Below are 13,548 nucleotides of genomic sequence, written 5' to 3' on the forward strand. Positions count from 1 at the left end.
ACAAATTACTATCAAAGTAAAAATACTTTCTAGATATATACAAATATTTCACCTAAATCAGAAAACAATGATACTTATGAATAAAATAACTAAATACTAACATCAAATAAAAAGCCCCTACGCAAGCCATAAATATTGTATTAAAAAGACCTGTGTATGCAAAGCTTGCTTCCACAATTTCATCACATTCAAGTTGAATAAGCAACTTTTACTGAATAGATTTGGGATCTTATCACGATTGACGGGCATTTCCTTACAAAACGCAGAACATTTGATGAATTAAAAACATAATATAGACAACAAATTAAGCTTAATAATAGTTATAGCTCTAATTTAAAAAAACATCGATATCACAAGTGGATCAGATGTTCCCTTCATTTACAATAGTTATGTAATGTTCCACCTAAATCATATGTATTATTTTCCTTCAAAGTTCAAATGAGTGATTTTTGGGATGAATAAATCAACACCTCTTAAAAAAATTATTTTTATTAGTATTATGTCAACAAAGTTTCGCAAAAACAAAAAAGCACTGTTGAGTTATCGCTGGGTTCAACAAAGTCTCGCGATGTTTCAGTATCGGAGAGCATAGTGGCAACGAGAACGAGAACTGGCGTGGGACTGAGCGAAGAGAGTTGTTATCGAGGAAGAGGGAGGACAGACAGCGGCAGGAGCTAGAGCCGGGGGTGTGCACGCGCGCGTGTGTGTTTGAGTGTGTTTGTGAGGTCTCCCCCCCCCCCCAAAAAAGGAGCACAACACGGCGTGAATGAAAGAGGCAAGCTGGCGGACTTCAACATGGCATCCGGCGACACGCTGTACATCGAGACAGACGGCTCGGAGATGCCGGCCGAGATCGTGGAGCTTCACGAGATAGAGGTGGAAACGATACCCGTGGAGACCATCGAGACCACGGTGGTCGGTGGGGACGACGACGACGATGAAGACGACGACGACGACGATGAAGACGACGACGAGGAGGACGATGATGACGACGACGGGCAGCCCATGATCGCGCTACAGCCGCTGGTCTCGGACGACCCCAACTCGATCCACCACCACCATCACCACCACCACCACCAAGAGGTGATCCTGGTCCAGACCCGGGAGGAGGTGGTCGGCGGGGATGACTCGGACATGCACACGGACGGCGGGAGCGGGTTCGAGGACCAGATCCTCATCCCGGTGCCGGCTCCCGGGGTGGAGGACGAGTACATCGAACAGACTCTGGTGACCGTGGCGGGGAAAAGCTCCGTGGGTCGGATGAGACGCGCGGGCGGCACCGGGGGCAAGAAAGCGGGCAAAAAGAGCTATTTGGGCGGCTCGGAGGCCGGCGGGAGAAAATGGGAACAGAAGCAGGTGCAGATAAAGACACTGGAGGGGGAGTTTTCTGTTACAATGTGGGCATCGGGTAAGTAAACGTTACTCGCCGCGACACGAGGCCTCGTTGCAGGGCGTTGTCCTGCTGCACCAGACTAGTTCCTGGAGCGGTGCGTCGCACTGCCGCGAAACGGCGACGATTGGCGTTAATTGTCGCTACGAAACGCCACCGTGTCGTATGGAAATGTTTTTGTTTTGAAGGGAGGCCATGTTTTAAGTGTTGCTGGGCGCCGCCATATTCCCCGAGACTTAAGTATGGCGGCGGCCCCCGAAAAAATGGCGATAGTCTCGGCCGGGCAGTTATGGCGGCGGTTGCGAGGGGGGGAGGGGAGGTGTGTGTGACATACAGACAGCAGAGGGGTTTTATTATCTGCGCACGTGAATGCTCAACTGCCGGATAGTTTTGCACGTAACTGTTTCTAACGTGTGGCGATAATAATCATGCGATAGATTATTTCAGCGGTTCGCCTCCGGTTGTTCCGCCGGGCAGAGTCGCCTCTGCGTCGGGCTGACTGCTGCCCCGGTGCCGCGCGGCGGTACTGCGTGTAACGTGACACCCACCAGGTGCTCCCCCGTCACTTCATTTACATTTCACTCCCAGGTGTGGAAAAACTGGATGTTATTGGTTTTGTGCTCTCCTGATTAACGACGCTTTAAATTAGAAATACAAATGTGCAATTCAGGCTTTAGATTTATGTGCACAACTTATTATGTTATTTTCCGTCCAACATTTATACATGTATATATATATTACTTTTAGCGAGGTGATATTAGCAGTTTTTACATGTTTACAGTATAATTTACAAAGTAAAAACGTGCACAATAATGTGGGGGGAATACATATGTGCAATTTAGGCTTATTATGCACAACTTATTCTGTTATTTTCTGTACTACATATATATTTTTTACTTTTAGCACGGTGATGTTAGCAGTTTTTACATGTTTAAAGTATCATTTTCAAAGTAAAAACGTGCTAAATGGTGTGGGGTGAATGTGAGGAATACATATGTGCAAATCAGGCTTTAGAGTTATGTGCACACCTTGTTGTTTCCTACATAGATACATATTCATGTCCTTGTAGCAAGGTATACATTTGCATTTTCACGTGTTTACAGCATAATTTGCAAAGTAAAAATGTGCATAAATAATGTGCAGTACTGAGTGAACGTTGGATTAGACTTGAGATAATGATAATCCGAATTGTTTACTGTTTACGTCACACAAACAAGGCGTTTGCCTGTGAAAGGTGCATACGAATAAACACAAACAAGTGCAATATTAATCCCAGGCACGATGTAAACAGTGACTCCCGGTGTAACTTCAGGGCTGCAGGTGTGTGTTTGCCTCCCTCCGGCTTGTTGCTAGGGAACCAGCGTCGTGTTATCCGTTCAGGCTCTGTAATGTGTTCCTAGATGATCATACAGACATCGACCACGAGTCGGTGGTGGAGGAGCAGATCGTCGGGGAGAGCTCCCCTCCGGACTACTCCGCCTACATGACGGGGAAGAAGCTGCCCCCTGGCGGCATCCCGGGGATCGACCTGTCAGACCCCAAACAGCTGGCCGAGTTCGCCAGGTGAGTGTGCGCGCGCATGTGTGTGCGTGACGGGGTCTCTGCTTCTCTTGTTGCCAAATTATAAACACAGGTGAACAGAAAATCATGTCAAACATTTTGTCTTTTCTTTCCCTCCAAGATTTAATATGTAAAGCTTTTATTTATCCCACATCACATTAAATATATTAAATATAAATGAGGGAACAGATTAAATAAAAGTGGTATGATTTTTTTAAATACATGTTGGAGGCATTTCTGTGTGTGCAGTTATTAATTTGTGTTACTGCAAATGCTTTGAGTACACTGTTTATAGCATTTATTAAGGAATAGAATGTAATGGACTGAAGTAGACCTTGAAAAGCTGTGTGTGTGTATATCTCTATCTGTAGTGCTGCTCCCCAAAAGTGTCGGGTCATAAAACTTTTTTTTCCATTTCGTTATTATTTCCAGTTATGTTGTCATTAATCGAGCAGCCTGTGCAATGTATAGGCGGCGTGTTATATGGAGAGACCAGAGATGTGTTTATAGTGAGTGGGCATTATGAAATAATCTTCTATAATCTGACCACGTCAGCGTCTCGAGGTGAAATGTCACCCGAGCTCGTTTCCACTGCTGCAGACGGCCTCATGCCGGCTAATGATTAACTAAAACAAATCAACATTCAACTGGGAGATAACACGGGGCGCTTGTGTAAAAGGAATGACTTTGCGAAATGTCTGTTTTTGTTTGTTTTTATTTATAACACGTCATTTTTCTTTATACCTTTTTCCTAAAATCAGGATGAAGCCCAGGAAAGTCAAAGAGGACGACGCTCCCCGGACGATAGCGTGCCCCCATAAAGTGAGTCTAAAGATGTGAAATTAGTTTCCTGGTGGTTTTAATAGTCTGACAGTGTTGCTTTCTGGGTAATTGAGCATTCCTGTAAAGCTTATTTAAGAGTGAAGAAAGCAGAAAGCACTCGTTTATTGATTTTCATGTACTTACGGGAGCAATCAAACTATGTCAACGAGGATTCGCTGTGTGGGAAGCGGTTCACAGTACGCTGCAATTTCACCGGAGAATAGCCGTGAATCCACTTCGAAAGGAACAAAACGCCCCCTTTCAAAAAATCCGCTCCCTACATAACGCTGATATGTCCTTTTTTTTGTTCTCCAGGGCTGCACGAAGATGTTCCGGGATAACTCGGCCATGAGGAAGCACCTCCACACCCACGGGCCGCGCGTGCACGTCTGCGCCGAGTGCGGCAAGGCGTTCGTCGAGAGCTCCAAACTCAAACGTCACCAACTCGTTCACACGGGGGAGAAACCCTTCCAGGTTGGCATCGGGACTCACTTTACACACACACACACACACTCTTGCACTATTTTTACATTTTAAGCACTTCACAGTTTTACGTCAGATTCACGAGAACGGGATCATAAGTACCGTCGCCCATCGTGGACCAGAGGTGTGAATCCTCGCCATGTCAAGTGGCATCTTGATGTGTTCTTCAACTTCCTGTATCATTGCACATGGATGAATATAAGCAGTCGGATGACTCTAACGCCATTATTAATTAATTGGGAGAAGTCATACTTTTTTTATGTTACTATAATCTATATAAACTAGTTTAATGTTGCTATAATCTACATAAACTAGTTTCATGTTACTATAATCTATATAAACTAGTTTAATGCTATAATCTACATAAACTAGTTTCATGTTATTATAATCTCCATAAACTAGTTTCATGTTACTATAATCTACATAAACTAATTTCATGTTACTATAATCTACATAAACTAGTTTCATGTTACTATAATCTACATAAACTAGTTTCATGTTACTATAATCTACATAAACTAGTTTCATGTTACTATAATCTACATAAACTAGTTTCATGTTACTATAATCTACATAAACTAGTTTCATGTTACTATAATCTATATAAACTAATTTCATGTTATTATAATCTACATAAACTAGTTTCATTTTACTATAATCTATATAAACTAGTTTCATGTTATTATAATCTACATAAACTAATTTCATGTTATTATAATCTACATAAACTAGTTTCATGTTACTATAATCTACATAAACTAGTTTCATGTTATTATAATCTACATAAACTAGTTTCATGTTACTATAATCTACATAAATGAATTTCATGTTATTATAATCTATATAAACTAGTTTAATGTTGCTATAATCTACATAAACTAATTTCATGTTATTATAATCTACATAAACTAGTTTCATGTTACTATAATATACATAAACTAGTTTCATGTTACTATAATCTACATAAACTAGTTTCATGTTACTATAATCTATATAAACTAGTTTCATGTTACTATAATCTACATAAACTAGTTTCATGTTATTATAATCTATATAAACTAGTTTCATGTTACTATAATCTACATAAACTAGTTTCATGTTACTATAATCTACATAAACTAGTTTCATGTTACTATAATCTACATAAACATTATATTGTATTATTAATATTCTTTATTTATTATATATATATATTTATAACCTGTAAAACCCAAAGTTAGCTGAACATTTTAACGCCTGCAGCTTCCAGAGAAGTTCATCTCAACACGCCGTTCAGTCTGTTCATTTCCTCTTTTGTTTTTTTGGTAAAGGTTGTAAAAAAACATCCAAACTCCTGACATGCCGAGGTTCTTTCTCACGACTCGGCTTCACGGCGTGAAACCCAAAGCCTGACGGGACGATCGCCGTTCAGGCGACGGTGTAACGATTAGTCAAATCAAGCCTTTAAATTGGATGTCACGCACTGTATGATCAGCGTAAAGACTGACTCCCCCCGCTCCTCTCGTTTCTCCCAGTGCACCTTCGAAGGCTGCGGGAAGCGCTTCTCTCTGGACTTCAACCTGCGCACGCACGTTCGGATCCACACCGGCGACCGGCCCTACGTCTGCCCGTTCGACGGCTGCAATAAGAAGTTCGCCCAGTCGACCAACCTCAAGTCTCACATCCTCACACACGCCAAAGCCAAAAATAACCAATGAGAAGCCCCCCGGGGGGAAAAAGAAGTAGAAGAAAAAAAGAAGAGGATGGGGGGAAAAGCATCCCAGAGGCACACTTGAAACCGGAATGAAAAGCTCGAGACTTCTTGATTTATATGGGAAAAAAATCTGATTTAAAAGACTTAAAAAACACTGAAATCCAGCTGGTTTTCCTGCGTCCCCTTTTCTTCTGCCGTCACATTGGATGAAGAACACAGGGACTTTTGCCCAAAAGCCCCTCCCAACACCCCCCCCCCCCCCTCTCTCGTTTCTCCAGTGGCGCTCGGCTGCCAGAAGATGGAACTCATGGACAAACATCAGAGACCTATTTTTACCAGAGGAGCAGCAGCAGCATATTTAGTATTTTTTATTTCCCTCAGCTTTTATTTTCCACAAGCGTGCATATTGTACACTTGTCTCAGGCTATGTTTAGTGGACTTGTGATTTATCTTTTATTTTTATTCCCCCCCCCCCCTCTCGTGCATTATGAGCCCGCATCGCTGATGTTTCACACACACGCACACGTATGAGAAGTTTAAAAACAGCTGTATGTTTGCATTTCCATACCTCTCTTTGGTTGTATTTTTCTCTAATCACAAAGTAACCGTGTATACTTGTATTGTATGGCTGTATTGAAATTTACGTAGACATAGATAGAGGTGTGATTTAAAGTGTTAACCAATTAAACTTTTAGTCATGAGTTGCTTTCTATTTTCTATGAACATGTCTTTACACAGATGAGTAAAAAAAAAAAATGTTACTCAAGAGTCTCGTTTAAAAATATCCGGAGCGTGCTTTGAATCGACTGCGAGACCATCACTTTTTGTTTTGTTAGAATGTAAAATGTACAGACGTCAACATTAACTTTCTTTTGTTGGTATTTACACACATGTATCTCAACTGCCCACAATAAAATGGCTCATTTCAACCCTGTTAAAATATACCAAAAGATTTTATTAAGTGTCTTCTTGATTGGTTTGTTCTCGTACGATGTTTTTTAAAAAATGATGCAATATTAGGTTTATTATTTACAGCTGAAACGGAGATGATTAAAAATCAGTAAATCTTTATTCATTCATTTATTTCCCTCTGTCACCTGTCGTTTTGCGGATTATATTTCTGCATTAAACGAGATGATTTTATAAATTATTATGCAGCCTATAAAGTGGTTAGTTATTTCCCCTCCAGCAGGTCGGCTACAACATTAAATTACTGCTGATCAGTGCGAATTATCCCATAATTTAGTCATATAACAGAGGGGGGGGGCATTCTGCTCGAGTGTTATTTGTAACACTTGCACTTTTACCTCCAGTGTGTTTTCATAAATTAGTATACGTAATGTTTCGATCAATAGGTGTCATGATGCAACTTGTTGTTTTTTTTGAGAACACCAGAAAAGACCAGAAGTCTTAACAACTAGAAACGCTGCATTATCAATTAAAATGACAATTATTCTGACAAATGTTCTCAAATGATTTATTTTCATCTGATTAGTCAGGATGTCCGTCACAAGCAAACCCTCCTCCTACTTGTGTTGTTTTTCCATTCGATGTTCACAACTGACCTTCTCAGAGCTGCATCGGGTGATCTCACTGCCTCCTCTCCGGTTTACTTTGCAGTTTTTTTTAGTTTCCACATAAACCCACTTCCCTTTTTCTGCTCCGCCAGCAGGATTAGAACAACTGTCGACCTCAGCGTCCTGTTAAGATCCTGCTCTTTGGCCTCATCCTGGTCCTCCCGCTGCAGGCCGGCTGCTACTGCCCCCTAGTGGTGAGAAAGAGCAGCGCCCGGGTGATGGCGCTGTCCGTGGTGCTGATCCCACAGGGGGTGATACAGCAAAGTCATCGTGTGTGTGTGTGTGTGTGTGTGTGTGTGTGTGTGTGTGTGTGTGTGTGTGTGTGTGTGTGTGTGTGTGTGTGTGTGTGTGTGTGTGTGTGTGTGTGTGTGTGTGTGTGTGTGTGTGTGTGTGTGTGTGTGTGTGTGTGTGTGTGTCCATCCATCCATGCTTGCTGTCGGTCACGTTAATGATCCAGCAGGGAATAACCAAAGGTGCATTCTTCAAATGTTTTAATTATTTAAGATGCCCTTGTTCTCTCCCTGAGACCAACTCAAGTCAACGTATGTGTAGAGGTACAAATACACTTGAGGGTCTTTCTATTTTTAATATATATATTTATACTTACACTAAGGGAGCATTTCTCCAGCGGTGGTGTGATTGACGGAGCGGGGGGGGGGGGGGGGGGTGCTACTTGTCATGCAGCTGAAGTCTGTCAGGCCTCCAACACCTGCTCTCTTTCAGATGCTTATTCCATCGTGGCTTCTCTCTCCCAGGAGTCAAGGGACTCACTTCTCTTTTTATCTCCTGTCTATTAATTCTGTTTGCTGCATGTTTACTGAGATTTTATTCTATTTCTCTCTCTCTCTCTCTCTCTCTCTCCGCTTCGGGAACATCGAACAGGTTATTTATAGTGAAAGTGTGTTTGCACCTACAATCTCAACGCCTGGATTCTCTCCCTCTCTAGCCCCCTCTCCCTAACTCTCCCTCTCACTCTCCCTCTCTCCCCCTCTCCATCCCTCTCTCTCACCTCCTCTCTCCCTCTCTCCATCTCCCCCCCTCCATCTCTCCCTCTCTCTCTTACTCTCTCTCTCCCTCTTTCTCCCCATCCCTCTCTCTCCCCCTCTTTCCCTCCCTCTCTGTCCCTCTCTCTCCCCCTCTTTCTCTCTCCCCATATTTCTCTCCCCACATCTCTCTCTCTCCGCATATCTCTCTCCATTCCTCACTCTCCCTCCCTCTCTCTCTCTCCCCCTCTCTCTCCCTCTCTCTCCAAATCCCTTCATCTGTGAGTGGAGACTAAGTCAGGAGATCCTCACGGCTCAGCCCTCGTGTGCTTTTATTATTGATTTAAATTTAAATTTAATAACACCTCAGCCGAGGATCTTCTCTCTCTCTCTCTCTGCATATTTTCATATCCGATGTAAACTCGTCTTTGAGGTTCACGACGAGGCCGCGCAAACATTTCAAATGTCACAAAACGACCGCAGTAAACTCTATTCTGAAAATGTATATAGAAGACATTGCACAACCGGATTCTTTGCAGATTCCTCCACCTCCTCTTCCCTCCATCGCTCCTCCATCACTCCGTCACGCGGCCCATTGGAGGCCAATTCATGCTCAACGACATAACTCAATTCTTCCCCATCTGTACGTCTCATAAGTTAAATCTGTTCTCCTTATAAAAGTGCTCCTTTATTTCATCCTTTCTTTCGTCTTCTCTTGCAATTCAGTGAGAGACGCTATTTCCAAGCAGAAAATATGTTGCCAAGGTAACAGAGGAGAGAGTGAGAGTATGTGTGAGAGAGAGAGAGAGAGAGAGACTCACGGCGCGGCGCCGGATGTCTTCAGGCCGACTGAACGTTTATATGTGTGTCTTTATTTGTGGAGGTGTCACAGCGCTCTGCTTCTCAGCCTCTTCTTCACCTCTGTTGTCTCCTTATCATCCCTCTCTCTCTCTGTCTGTCTCTACCTATTTATAGACATGCCTTTCCTTCTTTCCTTCGCCTCAGTTTCTCAAACTCCATCTCTTTGCACTTGTCTCCTCCCTCTCTCTCTTCCTCCCTCTCTCCCTCTCCCCCTCCTTCTCTCTCCCTCTCTCTCTTCCTCTCTCTCTTCCTCCCTCTCTCACCCTCCTTCTCTCTCCCACTCTCTCTTCCTCCCACTCTCTCTTCCTCCCTCTCTTCCTCTCTCTCTTCCTCCCTCTCTCCCCCTCCTTCTCTCTCCCTCTATCTCTTCCTCCCTCTCTCCCCCTCCCTCTTTCCCCCTCCATCTCTCCCTGTCTCTCTCTCTCTCTTCCTCCCCCTCCTTCTCGCTCCCTCTCTCCCCCTCCCTCTCTCTTTCCACCCTCTCTCTTCCTCTCTCTCCTCTCTCTCTCCCTCCCTCTCTCCCCCTCCCTCTCTCCCTGTCTCTCTCTCTTCCTCCCCCTCCTTCTCACTCCCTCTCTCCTCCTCCCTTTCACCCTCTCTCCCCCTCCCTCTCTCTTTTCCACCCTATCTCCCTCTCTCTCTTCCTCCCTCTCCCCCCTCCTTCTCTCTCCCGCTCTCTCTTCCTCCCTCTCTCCCTCTCTCTCTTCCTCCCTCTCTCCCCCTCCCTCTCCCCCCTCCATCTCTCCCTGTCTCTCTCTCTCTCTTCCTCCCCCTCCTTCTCGCTCCCCCTCTCCTCCTCCCTCTCTTCCTCTCTCACACACTAATGAAATAAATAGTCACATTACAATATTCTATCAAGAGTAAACACAATAATAATCATGACATCATTGATAATTTAATTCTTAATCTCATGTATCGTGCAAAATAATTTCTCTATTTTATTTAATTATAATTATGATATTAAAATATCCTTAATTTTTTGTAATTCTTCTTTTTCATGCATCAGCATTAACAATATTAATAAAATATTTTTACAGCCGTTTTTCTGCCAAACAATTTCATACACAAGTGCTTTTATTTTTAATATTTTGCGTATTTTGTATAAGACTTTGACTTCTATACGGAGTATTCTACATTGTTGTATTTATATTTTAAACTATAAGGCTTTTGACACGTCCTTCGTCATTATCAACAGGTTCATCACCGATGAAGATCATCATCTTTGAAGTGTGAGAGCGTGTCGACTTCTCGGAAGCTGAGTTTTAATTAGTTGAAGAGCTCCGCCCCTTTTCCCCGGCTGCAGTAGAGCTCGATTATAACTTCACGACGCCAGAAGAAGCTGATGTTGGTATATGTCCAAATACTAAGTGGGTCAAATGTGCCTCGATTACCATGACGACGGCATCCGAAGGCTTTTCTCAGCGAGCAGCGTGAATTAACTTTATTAAAAGAAGTGGGCGGAGTCACAGTGACGTGAAGTTAAAGTTCTGCATTTTGGTTTTTGCCGCCGCCATCTTGGTTTTGGTCGGCGCCATCTTGGTTTCATTCGCAACCAGAAGTGACACAAGAGGGGTGGAGCCAAGTACAAACTCAATTAACATAATCTACTAAATTAACTTTAAAACTAGAGATTGAGGCGTAAACTCATGTTGACGATGTTGACTGAGGGAATAAATCAAGAGAAGAGTCATTATATAGACTTCTATACAACCAGAGGAGTCGCCCCCTGGTGGTCAGGAGAGAGAATGCAGCGGTGTCCACCATCAGTCTCATTGGCCGAGTTGTGACCACTCCTCTTTCTATTTAGGTATTTAGGTTCTCATCGGTTTGGTCCAGATTGTGCGAGAATTGTACCGTCCTGTTTCTCTCTCTCTCTCTCTCTCTCTCCCTCCCTTCCCCCTCTCTCCTCCATCTGTCAATCACAAATCAACCTTTATTTGATCAACGCCTCGTTTGGTGACGCTCGTCACGCCCCTCAAGGTGACCTCCATCTCTCCAGAGGAGCACATCACATTTCACCTCACTGACTGGCGATGATGATGATGATGATGATGATGATCGGCCTGCGAGGCGTTCAGGCACTGCAACAAAAAAGGTGCAACCGCAGTGGGATCAAGAGCCCTTTAGAGCTGTTGATGAAGAGGTGCCTGACATTCTGAATCCTCTCGCTCCCCTCGCTCGCCCCCCGGCTGCAGCCGCTGACAACTGATCAAACAGGAGCTGTGGGGGCTCCCCCCCCCCCGTGTGCTTTGTGGGCCCAATTAGCGTAGATCAAGTTAGATGTGGCCCCGTGGTTTGATATCTCAACTCGGCGAGAGGCCCCGATGAGATCACTGAGCAATAAATAAGATTACAGCAGAGAAACGATCCACGATGGAGGAGGAGAAGAATCCCTGAAGCATGCAGATTTATCTCTCTCTCCCTCTCTCTTTTTCCCTCTCTCTCTCCCTCTCTCTCTCTTCCTCCCTCTCTCTCTGCCTCCCTCTATCCCTCTCTCTCTCTTCCTCCCCCTCCCTCTCTCCCTCTCTCCCTCCCTCTCGTTCTCCCTCTCTCTCCCTCCTTCTCTCCCATCTCTCTCCCGCCCTCTCTCCCTCTCCCCCTTTCTCTCTTTCCCCCTCACTCTCTCCTTCCCTCTCTCCCTCCCCCCCCCTCGCCCTCTTTCCCTCTTTCTCTCTCTCACTGAAGTGCTCACAATGATGCAACGGTTCGGAAGCCCTTCTTCAATGGGTGAGCGAGATAACGTGACCTGTGACCCCCCCCCCCCCCCAGCCTCCCCGTCCTCCATTACCAGAAGCCTGAAGCGATAACAAGATTACCATAAGCACTTTTAGTAAGTCACAGTGAGTGGGATCCTTAAAGAGGCTTAAACTCCTCTTCCTCCCCCCCCCCCCCCCCTCACCCTCATGAGCGGCTGACAGATGGACGGGAGCCGACTGACACGTTTTCTTTTAGAGATCCCAGACGCCGGCAAATCGATGTGAGATCCATCACTGGGGGGGGGGGGGGGACTTCCATAAGCGATCGCCACCATCAGGAACACGGTTCCTGATGGTGGCGAGTACGTCTGGCGTAAACTGCAGCCCGGCCTCTTCGTCGTCCATCAACCCCCGGAGCGACATGTAACATGGAGGAGGGGGGGGGGGAGGAAGAGGAAGAGGAGGGAGCATCTGTTGATTCCAGCGTGGGAACTCAGCGTGCAGCGACCTCGTCACGTGACCTTCGCTCATGTGGTCGTCGTCGGCTTTAAATCACGACAACAGTTTGTTTGTGAGTCAACGACAAGTCTTTATAGTTTATATTTGACCATTTAAATTACCCCTCCCCCTCTCCTCTCCACCCCCCCCTCCTTTTTTTGTGCCCAGACTGCTGTTTTCCCAGAAACAGGAATCACATTCACTATTCATGTCCACGATGTTCATCCTGGACCCATTTACTCCTCTCAATAATGCATACTCTTTGGAAATTGCCTGTGCATATTTTATCCCGTTGCCACCTCCCCTCGGTGAGGAGTATCAGAGGCTCTTTTTGGGTTGACCTTGACCCCCCCAGGCTCTCTCTCTCTCTCCCTCTCTCTCTCTCCACATGTCCTCCCAGGGATAACACTAACCAGGTGAACAATGTCTCATGCATGTCTCTGACTGAGACCGCCTGCCGCGTGGCGATAATGAAACGCAGAGCTGCCGCGTGGAGAGAGAGAGAGAGAGAGAGGGAGAGAGAGAGGGAGAGAGAGAGAGGGAGAGAGAGAGAGGGAGAGAGAGAGGTGAGAGAGAGAGCGAGGAGAGAGAGAGAGAGGAGAGAGAGAGAGAGAGAGGAGAGAGAGAGGAGAGAGAGAGAGAGAGAGAGAGAGAGGGAGAGAGAGGGAGAGAGAGAGAGAGAGAGGAGAGAGAGGGAGAGAGAGAGAGAGAGGGAGAAAGAGAGAGAGAGAGAGGGTGAGAGAGAGAGGGAGAGAGAGAGAGAGAGGCCCACACACTTGTTGAGGGACCTCGGTCCTCTTAAATAAAGTCTTCCCATCACCCCTCCCAACTGTCGCGTGAAGAGGCTCTTCGGTTCTTTTCAAATAGGCCCAACGATCTCTTTATATAAGACAATTGACCGCTAAGTGGACACATCGGTGGCCCAATGCCCCCCCGCCCGCCCCCCTGCTACATCACAATTGTGTCATTACCAGCGTGGCGGCGG

At 45.1% G+C, this 13,548-nt stretch overlaps 1 protein-coding gene across 2 annotated transcripts; it reads left to right on the forward strand.

The window, feature by feature from the left end:
* Window positions 1-454: 454 nt before the first annotated feature.
* yy1b (YY1 transcription factor b) lies at window positions 455-6,905 on the forward strand. 2 transcript variants are annotated; one of them, XM_056428675.1, is made up of 5 exons: window positions 455-1,408; window positions 2,791-2,953; window positions 3,712-3,772; window positions 4,088-4,246; window positions 5,770-6,905. In XM_056428675.1, exons 1-5 carry the CDS (start codon window positions 796-798, stop codon window positions 5,950-5,952), a joined length of 1,179 nt encoding a protein of 392 aa, XP_056284650.1. In that variant the 5' UTR covers window positions 455-795; the 3' UTR covers window positions 5,953-6,905. The 2 variants fall into 2 exon arrangements, with proteins under 2 accessions (XP_056284650.1, XP_056284651.1); XM_056428676.1 differs by having other exon boundaries at window positions 460-1,408; window positions 2,803-2,953.
* The last annotated feature ends 6,643 nt before the right edge of the window (window positions 6,906-13,548 follow it).

This window comes from Pseudoliparis swirei, chromosome 12 (assembly GCF_029220125.1).
Source record: "Pseudoliparis swirei isolate HS2019 ecotype Mariana Trench chromosome 12, NWPU_hadal_v1, whole genome shotgun sequence".
Lineage (NCBI taxonomy): Eukaryota > Metazoa > Chordata > Actinopteri > Perciformes > Liparidae > Pseudoliparis > Pseudoliparis swirei.